Source organism: Gopherus evgoodei, chromosome 5 (assembly GCF_007399415.2).
Source record: "Gopherus evgoodei ecotype Sinaloan lineage chromosome 5, rGopEvg1_v1.p, whole genome shotgun sequence".
NCBI lineage: Eukaryota > Metazoa > Chordata > Testudines > Testudinidae > Gopherus > Gopherus evgoodei.
The window spans coordinates 57,698,514-57,714,946 of NC_044326.1; the positions used below are offsets into that span (position 1 = coordinate 57,698,514).

The following is a 16,433-nucleotide window of genomic DNA, read 5'->3' on the forward strand; positions in this document are numbered from 1 at the left end:
CCCTCAATGTGCTCAGCATTATATAGAACACAGAAAAAGATAGGGTCCATGTCATAGGTCTGTATAGCCTAAGAGCATGAAAACATTGTTACAGGTGTCTATCATTATGTTCTCTGAGTTAAATGGAACTACACATCTGCCTAAAGTTAAGTGGGTGCATAAGGGCTAGCAGGATCAGAGTCTACAGAGCAGGCCCAGTGCTTCCATGAAAGTCGGGAAAAGAGAACTGATCACATATGATCAAGCCCGGGTCACTGGTTTGCAGGATCCCATGGGGTATCAGGCCCAGCTAGCCTGAATCAGCAGTATTGCTCCAATTTGACGTTGATGCTAACTGCGTTGGTTTCAGTAGCATTACACGCCACTACAACTGAAGGCAGCAGCGTATCCTAATCTTCGTGCCAGCTGCCAGAGGGCACACGGCTCTTTCCTGTCAGTATCCAAGGCAGGTGCTCTGTCTTTCCGTTTTAAGCTAAAGCAAGCTCCGGGTTTCCCTTCCTCCAGCCTGGCAAGTCCCCTCCGCCGAGCGAGGCCTAATGAGGAGCCGAGGGAAACACCGCCGCTTCCCCCCACGCGGCCCGGGGCTGTTATAGAGGTAGGTGGGAGCAAACTACCTGCCCTGCCCCATTTCCTCAGGGGTGGAGCCCCTCGCTGTCTGTGCCCCAGGGGCTCTCAGCCCGGCCACTCCCAGCCTCATTCCGTGGGGAGGCTCCGCCCCCTCCCTTCCCAGGCCCGGGGGAGGCGGGGGCCCGTGACTGTGGAAGCGGCGGGGGCGGAGCAGCCCCGGCGCGGCACCGCCTGCTGGAGGAGCCTGCCTGGAGGGGGGCGGGCACCGGAGTCGCGCCTTCCCGGCGCTGGCAGGAGGCTGCGGCGGCTCGGCTCGGCTCGGCTCGGCTGGGCTGCGCTGCAAGGGCCCGGGGCTGGCATGCGGTGCGGGAAGATGGCGGCGCCGGCGGCGGGGACCCGGGGCGGTGTGAGGCGGCGCTGCCAGCGGCTGCTCTACTGGGTGCCGGTGCTGTTCATCTCCAGCATCCTGTGCTGGTCCTACTACGCCTATGTCACCCAGCTCTGCCTGCGTGAGTGGGGCCACGGCCTGCCAGGAACCCCCTCCCCTTCCCCCGCAGCGGCGACAAAAGCCCCAGCCCCGCGCCAAGGGGCAGCCGGGCTCGGCGGCTGCCCGGGAGTTTGGGGTTTGTGCCAGGCAGAGCTGATCCCGGCCCGCCACGCTACCCCGCGTGGGGCGGTGTGACCGTGTAAACACGAGCATGGCCCTGTGCTAGGAGGCTGCCGGGCCCGGCTGGCGACTTATGGCCTCTGCCGAGCTGAGCAGGATCCGCTCCCCGCAAGCCCCAGGCGCGCTCCGAGAGGCAGAGCCTGCCTCTGGACCCTGTGTCCCGGGCGATGGTGGCGAGTCCGGGGCGCTCGGGAAATTCTCCTGTGGCTGAGCGCCCAGTTCCTGGTCGTCTTCTCCTTGTGGGCGTTTCTTTGTCAGAGACGTGCTTTGCCGGGCTTGTGCCTAGGAGACCAGGGAGACAGCAAAGGATTTTAGGTTGGCAGGGCTGGTGTGAAGAAGAGATGGGTGGTTCGAGATTTAGCTCTAATCAAATTGCGTAGTTCCTCCTAGAGTAGCCTTTCCCTGGTCATAAGCAGTGACTCCTGAATTAGTTGTTATTGTGGATCTGTAAGCATTGATGGTGGTGAAAACACTGTGCATGCTGACTTAGATGTTGTAGTGGGTTGATGATAGGATTTGCAAGTCAATAAGTAGCTAATTGAGTGAACAAAGTGCTTAGAATTTGTGTTAATGTTCAAATACATCTTGAAACTGTTTTGCGGAACACCTATAGATGGCATGGTATTTTTCTCTGTCATACAGTATTTTGCCTAGAGTTTGCCCCAGACCAAACATTTAAAAATGTTGTTGGAATTTTGAATCTGACATTACAGTTAAGACCCATTTTTTGTATTGTTTACATCCCATTCCCCTTTTAAAACAATATACAGTACTTAAATTACACAGGTATGCTAAGTATTCCCATCTGTTTTATGTGTTACATTATAACCGTTTCAAGTATCAGAGGGATAGCCGTGTATTTTTGTGGATACAGACTTAAGAGTCCAGTGGCACCTTAAAGACTAACAGATTTATTTGGGCATAAGCTTTCATAGGTAAAAAGCCCACTGCGTCAGATGCAACCGTTATATTAATTAAACATAACCGTTGGGGTGCATTCCCTTAATGGTATGTGAACGGTAGCTCTCTTCATAACTATTTGCACTAAGGCTTTGTGTACACTAGTGCTTTTGTTGGCAAAACTTTTGTCGGTCAGGGGTGTGAAAAAACACCCCCTCATCACCACCACTACCAACATAAGTTTCACTGATAGCAGCATTGCTATGGACAGCACTATGCCAGTGGGAGAGCGTCTCCTAGTGACATAGCTACTGCCAGTGGTGGATTTAGAGTTAGTTGGGCCCTGTGCACAGCTTCATTTTTGGGGGGCCCCTTTGGGACCCAGCCAAGAAAAAGAACATTCTCTTTTATCTCTTCCCCATTTTTTCATTTTTTTCTTCATCCTCTTCCTATGTTATAAATAATGGGAAGTAAATGAAAATGAAGTGAGGTACCTTGATAGGGGTTGGGGTGTTGGGGGGTGAGGTGTGGGCTCTAGGAGGAAGATTGAGTGCAGGCTCTGGCCTAGGGCAAGGGGTTGTGGTGCGGGAGGGGGTCAGGGAAGCACTGCTTACCTCGGACGGCGCAGCTCTCAAAGCAACTGGCACACACCACCCCTCTGGCAGCGGTTTCTGGGGTGGGGTGGGGGGCGGGCAGGAGATCTTTGTGCGCTGCTGCCTGCAAGTGCTGCTCCCACAGCTCCCATTGGGGCTGCAGTTCCTGGCCAATGCGAGCTGCGGAGTCAGTGCTTGGGGTGGAGGCGGCACATGGAGACACTCCTCTCCAGGGGCCGCAGGGACATGCCAGCTGCTTCCAGGAGTGGCCTGGCACGGAAGGAGGGAGGCTGAGCAGGCAGGGAGAAGCCTTAGCCCTGCTGTGCTGCTGCTGACACAGCTCTGTATGCCCCTTGGGGGAGGGGGGCAGCAAATCTCCGTGCGGTGCCCAGGCCAGGGGCAGCGTGCAGACTCCCTCCCCCACCGCACCAGAGACGAGAGCGGCATGGGGCCATGGCATGCTGGCAGCTTGCCTGTCTGAGCCCTGCTGTGCCACTGGCCGGGACTCAGGGGCAGGTTGTGAGATGAGATTTGTCCTGCATTTTGGGGGCCACTCTCTCATTGGGGACCCCGTGCCACCGCATGTTGTGTTTCATGGTAAATCTGCTCTTGGCTACCAACAGTTGGGGTGGTTTAATTATGCCAGCGGGAGAGCTCCCTCCTTTCTTAGTTTTCAAAGACTGGGGTTTTCTTTTCAGTTGCAAGCTGTTCTCATTTGCTTTGTTTCTTCATTGTTTTTTCCTGGGCTGGACAGTGACTAGGTGCTAGAAGCAGTCTCATCTGGGGAAGTAACCTCTCTCTGCCTGATTGCTTCACTGCCCTATTGTGAGGTGATACTGAAGTTGCTCTACAGTTACAACTTTCTACATATACATACAGATATTCATAACAATAACTTGTATACATATCTCACAATGACTTGTTCAGTGCATTGCAAGCTTTCATAAAAGATCTTACTCAATACACTTTTACAGTGAGATAACGTAGTATGCCATCAAATTGGTTTAACTGCTTATTTTTGGGGGGTTGAATCAAACCTGTTCTCTTCTGGTGTCTGGACCCTGATTGTCACAGGTACTCATTGTGGTTACAGGTGCTAGCAAGAATCCTAATGATACTGCTAAAAGTTATGTTCATTAATATAAGCATTAATTTTCTCTTTCTCTGTTATAGACCATTTCCGTCACAGACTTCCTGTTACATGACTTGAATTATCTAACAAAGGAGCTTATAAAAAAGATAGCTTGCACCCTAGCTAATAAACTAGACTTAGGCATATCCGGCCTAGTCATTAAGTGATATTTTGAAGTCAAATAAGTTAGTGCTTAAATTGTACCAAAGGCTCTGTGTAAGAGTTAATAATTTTATCATGTATAAAGCAAAGCTGAAGAATTAAGGTAAAAAATAACACCATGATGATAAATCTCTTTAGCTATGCTTTTAGTAAGTATTTTGGCATGCAACTAAGGGATGATATTCTTAGTGGAGTAGTTTTACAAGGCAGTGAACTGCTTCTTTGTTGTTTTAACACCAAAGCCCAGGAGTGTGATAACTACAAGATCCATTGATTATTTGGAAAGGCTTCAATTCCATGAACACTGTTTATTACAGAATATGATAAAAATAATTAAATCTTAACTTTTTTTGATGACTCTCTTGAAGACTTGGTAGTTCTAACATGAAGCTACTTTCTGTGACTTTTCTGGATGTCTTGTTGAAGGCCATGGGTAAAGATAAATATTTGTTTGAGGAAGTGGCTGTTGTAGAAAAGGAGTGATGTAACTGGGAACGTGTGCAGTATGTAACCCTTGGGCTTACTGTAATTTTTCAAGTACAAATTTCTTACTGAAAATTGTTAGGTGACTCATGTCTAGGTCAATGTATGTGCTTCTTTTAGTCCTCATCTTCACAAGTTCTTTTATGGCAGCTTGCAATGCGACCTCCTCCATTAACCTGCAAGTTTTCTAATACATGAGGGTCTATTTGTGGATTATTAAACACCTTTCTCTCTAGTAATTAGGAGAGATTTAGAAGGCTTGTTAAAAAAAATTCCATCAAAACTGTTTTTCAGTGGAAAATTGGGTTTTTAAAAAAAACTTTTTTCACAATTGTTTCCTTTCTGTGGAGAATTTCTGGGTTTGTAGTGTTTTGGTTTTTCAATGAAAAGTTGAATATTTTGTTTTTTGAGATGAACATTTGCACTTTCATTTTGGAAATATTGAAACATTTCTTTTCAACACTTTGGATTGAAAGAAAATGTTTCATTTTGACTTAGTTTGACTTTAAACCATGTCCTTCTGAGCTGCTGTGGTGCCTCTTCTCTATGTTCTCTTCTGTGAAGTGGGCTTTCGAGCAAGGCTGCATCTCTCACAATATACCTCAACCATGTGTCTGGCATGGTATGCTGTGAGGCTCCATCATGGGAGATGTAGTCTGGCCAACAAGCCTGGCCTATAGGAGAAAATGTGGGCTTGGTGTACTTGAATTACATCTCCTAAGAGGAAGTGCAGGTGGACGTAGGTCAGTGTCAAACTATTTCATTCCCAAGCAGTATGCACAGAGGCATAGTGAGCGCCCTCCATACCCTGCTACGGGAGGGGGTCCCGCAAGGAAGGGGGCCCCTAAAAGTGGCAAAAAAAAATGTAAGGTATAACTAGGTAAGTGACATTTATTGATGCTATTGCATAATCCATGTCGGTTTTACTGACAAAACCGTGAAGTCATTATGATACATCATAATGCTATTGGCTACATCAGTTGTCCGTCGGTCAGTTTCGAATTTTAGTTGGACCCATTCAAAGAATGTGTATTTGCGTTCATAATGGCGGTCGGTGGATAAATGTTATTAATTTAGTTGTTTAGTTTTTTATCGTTTCTGCATTGTAAGGGGCCCCGGACATATGTTTGGAGGGGGCCACGTTCTTTGTTGCTACGGTCCTGAGTATGCACGTATGTGGATTTATTTTACAGGATTTGGAATAGGGGCTAAATGTACACATACTTAAATTGTAAAAAGTTATCAGCTAAACACAACAGTACAAAACTCTAAAGCAGCACAGTCCCTGAGGCCTGAGTATGTTACTTAGTGACTTACAGAAATATAATTTTTTTGCACTGATCTTGTATTTTGGGGGCTTCACAAGATACTACTAAATAGCACCCAGTTCTAAACAGAAATCTTGGTGACTTGCTATTTTAAAATATTAATAATTTGTGAAACCAGTTTTCCCACATCTAAGAGTAAATTTCAAAAATACATTACTGAAGAAGCAGCACTGGTTGAGACCTGGTGCCACAATCTGCAAAGGTCTAATCTAGCTCTGCCACTGATTTGCTATGTGACCTTTGGCAAATCACTTAAGTTCTGATTTGCAGATGTTGCTGCAACTTCTATTGAATTCAACAGCAGTTGTGAGTACTTGGTACTTTTAAAAAACAAGGCTGTTAAATTCCTTGTGAATTTTTTTAAATTTCAGCATGGCCCCTGATTTTGCACTAACATTGATTTCCAGGCAAAATTGTAGGTACAAATGAAATAATTTATACTAGATTTGTGGGCATAGTGAGATTGAATTTAGATGTCTATCACTTGTGCCTACAGTGGATTATGTCTGTAAAAGCATAAGCATTAAATTAGAGAATTTTTAAATATTTGCCTTGTTCTTCATTGTTGTTCTGTCAGCTTATCAGGTTCAATGACATATTATGGGAGTTAATTATGACTTAAAAAACTGGGGAAAAAACGTAAGCTAGATACAAGCAGTACATATACATTTTGAACATTGAACAACAGTGAACTTGCAACTTAGAAAGTGAAAATAGCAGATTGAAGTGGAATCTTCTTTCTCTACTCCGTCCCACCCCACATTTGTACAAGGAAAACCAGAGCTGGCAATAATACTACTATACTAGGTTTAGTAAGCTCTTTTGTAGGTACATGAAGAAAACAAATTTGCTACATTTTTCTCCTTACTTCAACTCTAAATCTTCCAGTCTAGCTAGGAATAGATTTATAGTTAAAATGAAAATAACATTGACCAAAGTTCAAGGCCAGGCTACCAAGACAAAACAGATCAGCTGTTGTTTGTCCAGTTTAACAATTTTCTAAATATTGCTGAATTTAATTCTAAGGTTTACCATATTGCTCCTGGAAAGACGGAGAATCACCATTTATTTTAATAAATGCATGGTTTCTTATTTTAGAATACAAAAGCAGATATTCGCAAATGTTTCAAATGTTACTTTGGTTAGAGATATGTAAAGAGGAAGCATTATACAGCAGCCATCTATAAATAGTTGTATTTTTTTAAAAGGAGAATTTTTCAAAATTGTTTTTTCTCTTTTGGGGAGAGAGAGAGTGAGGATGTTTCTGCTGTAGGGATTCATACACCAGAACACAGAAAAAGGTATTAGAACTTTAATTGGACTTTCACATTTGGGTGGAGGAAGATCCAGTTTGACCTGAGATCTGAGAGTTTGTGTTAATGATACTACCATGTTTTGGAAGCACTATATTTTTCCTTCTCCTAAAACTTTGAACACTTTCACGTTTGTGGAACTCTTATAACTTAGACTGGGTAAAATTAACTCTTGTGTAGTAGACCAGTGAAATGCGTATGCATCTTTAAAATCCCACTTAACTCCTTCAAATAGGACTTCATTGGGGAATGTGCCTTGTGCTGGCCCTCAGAATAGAGATGAACTTTGTCTACTCAAAGTATAATTTCTACAGAGCTGCTATTCTCTGCTTGTGAAACCTAATCTTCAAAAAAATACTCGTTTTCAGTCAATGTTCAGCATGATGTTTGCTCAACTTACAGTGCATCACATTGAGTTGGAGAAAAATCTTCCACTCATACAATATTCTTTCCAGGCTTAGATATTATGCTTTCTTTCCTTCCAAAGTCACTCTCTGGTGGTGGTGAAATTATACTCTCCAGGTAATAGAGTTGGAGTGAAAGGCTTTTACACAAGTTGATACATAATAGCATCAATGTGATATAAATTATTTGGAAAAGTGCTGAAAGGATCTCATGAAACAGATCATGATCGCCTGACCGTGAAACTCTTAATGTGAGTAATCTTTACGCATCCAGGTAATCACTATGATTTTGAATACATACATCCTATTAACAACTATTTATCTTTAAATAAATATTATTTGCTTTCTAACAAAAATATGTAATATATAATGTACATCACAGATTATTAAAAGGTATAATTATAAGTACCTAGTTTTTACAATTTTTTCTCCAATTATTGGGGGGGGGGGAAGTTTAAATATAGACATTTGTTTTGAATGTTTGTGGATGCTCCCAACCAACATATTTTTATCCCTGCCATCGGCTCCTCACCCCTCCATACCTGTTCTCTGCCTGTTCCTAGGACCCCCACCACCTTCTCCTCCTCTGAGTGTTAAGGGGCTGTTTCCTCACTGTGCCAGACACTAGGAGTGCCAGCCCTATTTTCCAGCTTCTTTAGGGGATGCCTTCCCCTAAATCCACTTTCAGTTCTGGTAATTTAGGGAGCCAGACCCCAATCAAACAATTACCTGTGCTAACCACCTGCTAAGATGTGACTACTTGAATTTTATTTCCTAATCTACTCACTGGGTTGCTGAGGGGAAGGTGAAAAGAACTCCATCCTTCCCTGGCCAATTCGGCAGGAAAAATTCCTTCCCAGTCCAAAAAGTTGACTTGAGGGCAGTGCCCACAGGAAACCCCAGTTCTATTCTAATTCCAGGGAGGATTAGAATTCTAATTCTATTCTAATTACAGGTGGGAGCTGTTGCTCTGAGTTTTTGTAGTGGCAATCCAGCCAGGGGGAAAGGGTGCTTCTGCATGGGAGCCAGTGGCCTTCTGCTGCTCCCTGCACACCAGCTAATTAGCTTTTATCTCCCCCCCCCCCACTCCTCCTCCCAGCTACCCTTACCCTTCCTAAACTCATGAAAGAATTGAACTCCAATGTTGAAGGTAGGGGTGCAGAAGAGACTCTGAAAGAAGCAATTGAGCCCTCTTTTGCCAGCCAGCCTAGGCCCCTCTCCCACCATACTGCCAGGAGTACATTTTGAGTAATGTTGATTGCTATGTAGGACATAGGATCTGTTTATAGTTTTCTCTCCCTGTCTGTGTTTCTGTTGTTCTTCCTTGCCTATCAGTCAACCTGCCCACACTGAGGAACCCCCAGTAATTTTAGCTATTCTGCAACTTTTATCTGAGAAACTACAATGTTCCAAGTTGAAAAATATATATTTGCATTATTTAAAAAGTTACATGCTATTTTTACTTGTAGAAAGATTCATGTTGATAGTCTCAGGTGCAAGGATTGGAATGGACCTGAAGAAGAGCAGTATAGTATGTTTACACAATACAATGGGGAAAAAAGAATAGACAATAATTTGTGGGTATTTCATGAGCAGATGGGCTAATACTTTCTGGGTATAATAATCAGAAACTTGGAACTGAAAACCTGCACAAATCTGTTAAAGCTGCAGTGGACCAATAGATGGCATGCATATCCCTTTTTGGCATCAAATTGCGTTGCCACAGAGTACATCAACAGAAAGAACTACTTTTCTATGTTTATGTAAGTATTGGTGGATCACTGGGGATGCTTCACTGACATCAACGTGGGCTGGTCAGGGAAGAAGCATGTCTCTCCTATCTCTAAGAACACAGGACTGTTCAGAAAGCTGCAAGCAGGGGTTCTCTTTCCTGACTGGCAGATTACCATTGGCGATGCTGAAATTCTGATAGTGATATTGAAGGACCAGCTGTGACATTTCACTCCATAGTCTTTATGAAAATGTTTGTTATGAATGACATAACTGAGATATACTTTATGCAAGATGGCTCATGTGAGGTATCATTGGGAAGGTTATGATTTACTGAATGTGATTATCCAATTTGTATTTCTGTATCACTTTCAGATCTGAAGTTAGGAATATTGACCATGTATCTGTATTTCAAATATGTTACTTTGGGTGTCACCCCCAACTAACCCTTCAGGTACAACAATGGAAAAGCCAGACAGGGCTAATGGCCCATTAGCAAAAACAATGGACTGTGAAAGAGCTTAGTCTTCCTGTGGATGCTCCAGACGGCCTGCAAGTAATGGCTGCCACAGCCCTGCAGAAACAAGGGTCTGAGTCACCTGGTACTGGACCCACCGCTTGGAATGCCAGTGTTCTTCCACAAGAGCTATATAAGGCAGGGGAGTGACATCACTGAGGTTCTCCTCTGCCTCTCCACCCTAAGAGACACTGAAAAACACCTGGAAGCAAGAACTGAACTGTGGGGGAGAAGACTTGAGCCTGGGTTGGAAGGACGTCTAGCTTGTGAGTAACAATACTTGAGGGGTCAAGCTGGAGAGCAGTGCAGCTGCCTTTCAAGACTTTCTGTAATCTGCCAGCAATGATATCTAGGGTGATAAATTACTATTTTTAACCAATTTCTTTAGTGAAATAAGTTTGTGTGTTTGGTTTTATTTGCTTAGTAATCCACTTTGTTTTGTCTGTTATATTCACTTAAAATCCACCCTTTGTAGTTAATAACTTATTTCTTCTTATAATATAACCTGGGGCTCTGTGCACTGCCCCGTCCGCAGGGGGGGATAAGAGGCTGTGCATACCTTCTTCCACATTGAGGGAGGAGGCGGATTTCATGATATACCTTGAGGTCTGCACTCCAAGGGAAGTGGACACCTGAGTGCTGGGGCAAGTCCCTGAAGCTGAGCCTTCCCAGACACTGATCTCAGTGTCTGTTTTGTTCAGCAGTTGGGTGTGGCCCTGTCTGTGTGTGTGCTGGAGAAGGCTTAATAGCCTAGAACAGCAAGACAGGTAAAAAGGGTGCCCAGGCTGACATAGCAGGCGGGCTCAGTGGTATCTCAGCACATAAGGTGGCACCTTAAGGAGTCCAACCTGTCACACCAGCCTCTTGCTCCTCTGACTTATGAAGCCATATACTGACCAACTTGAGTGCATCAACGAAATATTCAGCTACCAGTGCAGCAGGTGCAGAATGACAGTTGAATGAACTTTTGGTAGATTGAAGGGATGCTGGCATTGTTTACTCATAAGATTGGACCTCAATGAAAAATCATTCCAAAGGTTATAGCTGTCTGTTGTGTCCTGCATAATATCTGTGAAACAAATGTAGCTATTAATTTTGCAATGCTTGCTGTGCATTATTGATCCTGTGAGTTGTCACGCTGAACAGTAACAAATAAGTGGGTGCTTTCAGAACTGCTAGGCACTCTGCAGCATATGTTGTGAACTAATAAAGACAAATTATTTTCCAAATAATAGAATTGTAGTCAGTAACAAAACCAGTGCAGAGAAAAAAATCTGTGCAATTTTAAAAGCAAATATATTAAAAACTTAATAAATTAATGGAGCCCCATTATGTCCTGGTGCATCTCCCTCTTCTTTTCCTACTGGGACTTCAGAGCCTTTCTCCAGTCTGCTCTTTCCTTCTCTAGGTCAGCTGCAATGTTCATCTTCCAGGCCTTTTGCTCAAGGTCTGATGCAGCACTGGCTTGCAGGATCTCATTGAACATGTCATCCAACATCCTTTTCTTTCTCCTCCTTGTCTGGCTCAGGAGTTGTGGGAATGTGGAGGGGGAACCGCTCAAGGGTGCCATGGCAGCAGCTACAGATAAAACACACAGAAGTACCATTGTCAGTATAGTCACAAAAAAGAGCAGGAGTTAAGGTTTGGAACTTCTTTCCCTTTCTCCCCTAAAGTTTTAAACAAGACATGTCTATTGACACCTCTGCTTGGGAGTGCTTGTGTATGGCGCCACTCACAGCACCAGCCCTGGTGAGTATGGCCTGCTGGGGTGAGGGAAATGAGGAGGGAATTGCTCGGTTGCATGGAACTATAATACAGGGCAATGGCACTGTATACTGGCACCATTGTCCACAGGCAGTGGTGATTTTAGCTGATCTCTCACTCTTGTGTGTAACAAAGGCATGGAAAGCACAGCTGCTGCTGTTCCAAAGCGCCCACCCAGGCCTGTATGCTGCTAGACTGTGTATTGCAGTGCTGCCTGCTGAGTTATTGCTGACTGGTGTAGGGGAAGTGTCCTACTGTGAAGGAAGAGGCTGCCATATGTAGAAACCTCCAGCAGAAGATTGCAGAGTACCTGCATGAAAGTTCCATCGAGATCTTTCAGGAAGATTCAAGGGACGTCCCTGTGTACATAAACTGCTCCGTGTGGACCCCCTTGCCTAACTATGAGGAATGAAAAACAAGATAATGCTACCTCTTTGTTCTAGTGCTACCTCTTCTAGTACGTGGATATTAATGAAGAGTGGATAGCTGTGTTCTTTGAAGTTGGGGGCACCATCACTACATCATTTTAATGGGAAATACAGTTACAGACTTACCTGAGGTTTCTGCCCCTTCATCAGGCTTACTTGTGCTCGACTGACTGGACTACAGTGGAGTTTCAAAAAGGTCCTGCTTGCAGCATAGCTGGGTCCCTGGTTACATGTCCCCCATTAGAGGTATCCATGGTGGTCTGTGGGATAGTAGTGGTGGGGTTCTCGGCTAAATATGGCATGCAGCTCTTTGTAAAAGCAGTAGGTCTGCGACTCAACACCAGAATGACTGTTCACCTCCCTGGCCTTCTGATACGCTTCCCACAGTTCCTTCTTCTCCATCCCCCATGCTATTTGGCTGTGTTCTATGGCTAGTTCATAGTTGTGCCTGCTCAGCCTCTCTTCCCCACTGGCCCAGGAGATACAATATCTACTCCAGGTGCACTCTAGCTTGGAGGTAGCTGACATGATCAGTTGGGCAGTTACACACAACAAGGGAGAGCTGCATGTTGTGTTTGCCAATCTGGACAATCAGGAAATGACATTTCAAAAATTAGTGGGGCTTAAAGAGGAGAGGGTCCTTCTGGTCTCTGTGATCCCTGGGCAGTGGACCAGAGTGGTCAGTGTTTGGCATTTTGGGACAGCTGCTGGAGGACTGTTAGGCTCAACATAAGTAATAGTGTCTACACTCACGCTGGTCAACCTCAGTACATTGACTGTGGCTGAACTCTGCTTAGGAGGTGATGTTACTGTGTCGCTGTAACAGGACACTTACGTTGGTAGGAAAGAAATTTAAGCATAGACTTGTGCACAGCTAGGTCAAAGCTTTTTCAGACCAGCTTTTTATAGACTATTTTGTAGCTTTTGTAGACCAGCCCTAATTCTTAATTGACTTAAATAAGGTTTATTTCAGTTTAAAACAAAATAAGAATGCCTGCACAGTCTCTTGCGCTGGCTTAGCTAAATAAGTTTAAAATCACAACTTAAGTTTAAACTGGTGAAACTTCCTGGTCTAGATCAGCCTTTTGAAATGAAAGGGTAGTTTCCTCTAGATCAGTGGTTCCCAAACTTATTCCGCCGCTTGTGCAGGGAAAGCCCTGGCGGGCCGGGCCGGGCCGATTTGTGTACCTGCTACGTCTGCAGGTCCGGCCGATTGCAGCTCCCATTGGCCGTGGTTCACCGCTCCAGGCCAATGGGAGCTGCTGAGAGTGGCGCAGGCCGAGGGACGTACTTACTGCCGCTTCCATTGGCCTGGAGCAGCAAACTGCGGCCACTGGGAGCCACGATCAGCCGGACCTGCGGACGTGGCAAGTAAACAAACCGGCCCGGCCCACCAGGGGCTTTCCCTGCATAAGTGGCGGAACAAGTTTGGGAACCACTGTTCTTGATAATAGCAATTAGTAAATAGCTTCTGGAAACTTTGGATCTTAAACAGATCATCTGAAAGGAAGTGTGATAAATAACCACAAGTGGAGGCTTACAACAGCATATAATGCCTAAGTAGTTACCGAATACAGCTGTTTGGGAATGATTTCATGATGGAAAATGGCCTTGTTTGCAAAATCAAAATTTTCCATTGGAAAACTCCAGTTTTGTTAAGTAATTTTATTTTTCTGTTAGGAAAACTTAAATGAGGGCAGCCTGCCTGGAAGGCTTTTGTCAATACCGTTTTCTACTTGCAGCCAGAAAGTGAAATTGAGAAAAACCTTCTAGCAGGGCTGCTGAGGCTGAGTGCCCTGACTCTGCCTCCCTGCTAGCTGGATGGAAGGCTTTTGTCAATTTTACAGGTAGAACGTGAAATTCAGAAGAGCTTTCCAGCTTCTCCCAAAATGGAGTTTTTCTGGAAGTCCCTTCCTGTGAAAAATTTCAGGTTTTGACTTTTTGTCCTGGTTCAAGATGAAACATTTTTTGAAAACCATTTTCCATCCAGTTCTTCTACAGAATTGGGTAGCTGTGATACTGTGAATCATGAAGTGCTTTCTGCCTACTTCTGGGAAGTCTTTATGGTAGCTTTGAGCATTCCTGTGGGAAAGATCTGAGTGATGATAGCAGTTGCTCCTCTTCACTAAGGATGCTTACCTTTTTGGAGTCCTATGTAGCTCAATCTTCCAGTCCCTCTCGCTTACCTTGTAAAGGCGATTGAGAACCTATTGTTGTGCCACCAATATGCTGAGACCTAGCTGTTCTCTTCCAGGACTGACAGTGTGGTCTCCCTGCAGTTCCGATGTTTGGTTAAAAAAGGGCGTGGAGGAAAAATGGCAGGCTAAGGTAGACAAGATAGAGATGGTGATGATTGGAAGAGAGCAGCATTTTGCGAAATTGATAGCTGGGCTATGGATATTTGATAAGTTGGATGTATTCGTCAGTTCTTTCATTATTTTATTGTCCTTTTCAACTCTTCTGTGCATTTCCAAGTAGTCAGTAATGTTTTCATCTTTCATCTGATGAGAATGTGCCCTGTCTACTGAGGATGGGATTAGACATGGCAATCCGTGCTTTTGTCTCCTTAAGGTTAGACTATTGCAATAGTTTTCACAGGAGGCTGATCTTGAAGGTCAAAAAAAGGTGCAGCTACTGCTGCTTGTAGCATTCCACATGTGAAGTGTGCCCAGTGAGAGCACATCATACTACTACACTGCACTTAACATTCGCTGCCAGTTAAATTGAGAGTCCAAGATGCTAGTGCTCCTCTTCAGAATCCTTATTGAATTAGCTACCAAAGTAACTGCCTCTCCCTCTGTGGCCTGAAACAATAACTATGATTGGCAGGGATACTTTGGTTAGGTATCTCCAGGGTCTTGAATGAACCAAGGGAGGAACATTGAGTGGAAGGCCATGGAATTTGCTGCTGCTCTGTATCAGGTTGAGCAGGACTCTGTTTAGGCCTTTTCCTTTGAGTTGGTAAGTCAATCTGGTACTACGGTAGGTGAGTCCATTGCAGCATATAGCCCTTACAAAGGAAGGGAGCTCCACTAGTGGTAGCAACAGTGGAGTGTAGACAGGGCACCAGTATCTTAACCACCTTATCATGTAAACCTGCTCTGAACAGAACTGTACATTGATTAAAATGCTGGTGTCCCTCTGTCCTGAGCTCACATACGTGTTTCTGGTAGTGGTACTAACAGCAGGGAAATTTGAGGAACAGAAGTCTATTGTAAATATGGCCTTTGTGCATGAAGTTTTCCTTGTAAGCTAACCTGGGTGGTAGTTTCATCTGTGATTGCAGCCTTTAACAGTGCCATCCTTCTGGTCCTCCAAAATCTTGCAAAAGTCCTCATCAAAAAAAGAGAAGTCAGGACTTGATATTCCCAGTGATAAAAGAAACAAGACAAGCTGGAATGGGGAGGAAGGAATTAAAAAATAAATGAACAAGTAGAGCCAATTTTCATATAAGCGAGCAGTAAATGTGCCTTGCTTTACATTTCACCTTTAGAGGAATTGCTGGAATGGCTTTATTCTTTTTAGTGATATCGGCTCTGTATTATACTCCAGCTGCACATCAAAAAGCTAGTGACTGCTTTAAAAGAACCATCCTTTTGAAGTGGCAGTAGTGAGTTTCTGTATTGTTGTATAACACTCAGAGTATTCGTAGTAAAATCAATCTGCTTATTAGGTCACTTGTTTGTTTTCTCAGAAGGCTGTCGTCATAACTTTACGGATGACTGATTAAGGCAATGTTGCTGGAATGTTGGCAGTTTTATGTGAAATTCTGCCTAATGGGAGAGGCCGTATGGTCTAGTGCAGGCATCGGCAACCTTTGGCACGTGGCCCGCCAGGAAGCCTTTGGCGGGCGGGATGGTTTGTTTACCTGCAACATCTGCAGGTTTGGCTGATTAGAGCTCCCACGGGCCACAGTTCGCTGTCCAGGCCAATGGGGGCTGTGGGGAACGGCGCGGGCTGAGGCATGTGCTGGCCACCCTTTCCCCAGCCCCATTGGCCTGGGACAGGGAACCGTGGCCAATGGGAGCTGCGATCGGCTGAACCTGCAGACACTGCAGATAAACAACCCTCCCAGCCCACTAGCAGCTTTTCCTGTGGGCCGTGGGCCAAAGGTTGCCAATCCCTGGTCTAGTGAAACGGAGTGTGTGCCAAAAATGACCGAGTTCTAATCTCTGCTCCATAGGTGCATGGAACTAGGGGTGTGGGGGGACTGCCGTGCCCCCTGACTTGAAGTGGTTTCCATTATATACAGAGTTTAAAGTTTGGTTCAGTGGCTCTCCACACCCTCACTATAAACATTGTTCCAGCACCACAGCTGAGTTCTGGCTTGGTGTTGATAATTTATTTAATCATCACAAAACACATTTTAATAAAAAGCATGATTCCAGTGTAAAAATACCATGTGTCCAAACTTGAAGTTTTCATGTTTTGTTTACAATCAAAG

The 16,433-nt window shown here is 44.6% G+C and overlaps 1 protein-coding gene across 2 annotated transcripts in view; it reads left to right on the top strand.

Annotated features, from left to right (window-relative positions):
• The first annotated feature begins 912 nt into the window (after window positions 1–912).
• Window positions 913–16,433, top strand: part of ZDHHC2 (zinc finger DHHC-type containing 2) — a 59,739-nt gene continuing 44,218 nt past the window's right edge. The window contains exon 1 of one of the 2 annotated variants that reach the window (XM_030565639.1): window positions 913–1,076. In XM_030565639.1, the coding sequence (XP_030421499.1) occupies window positions 926–1,076 (151 nt within the window). In that variant the 5' untranslated portion in view covers window positions 913–925. The remainder of the gene's footprint in view (window positions 1,077–16,433) is intronic. The other variant, XM_030565638.1, reaches the window with a different exon arrangement.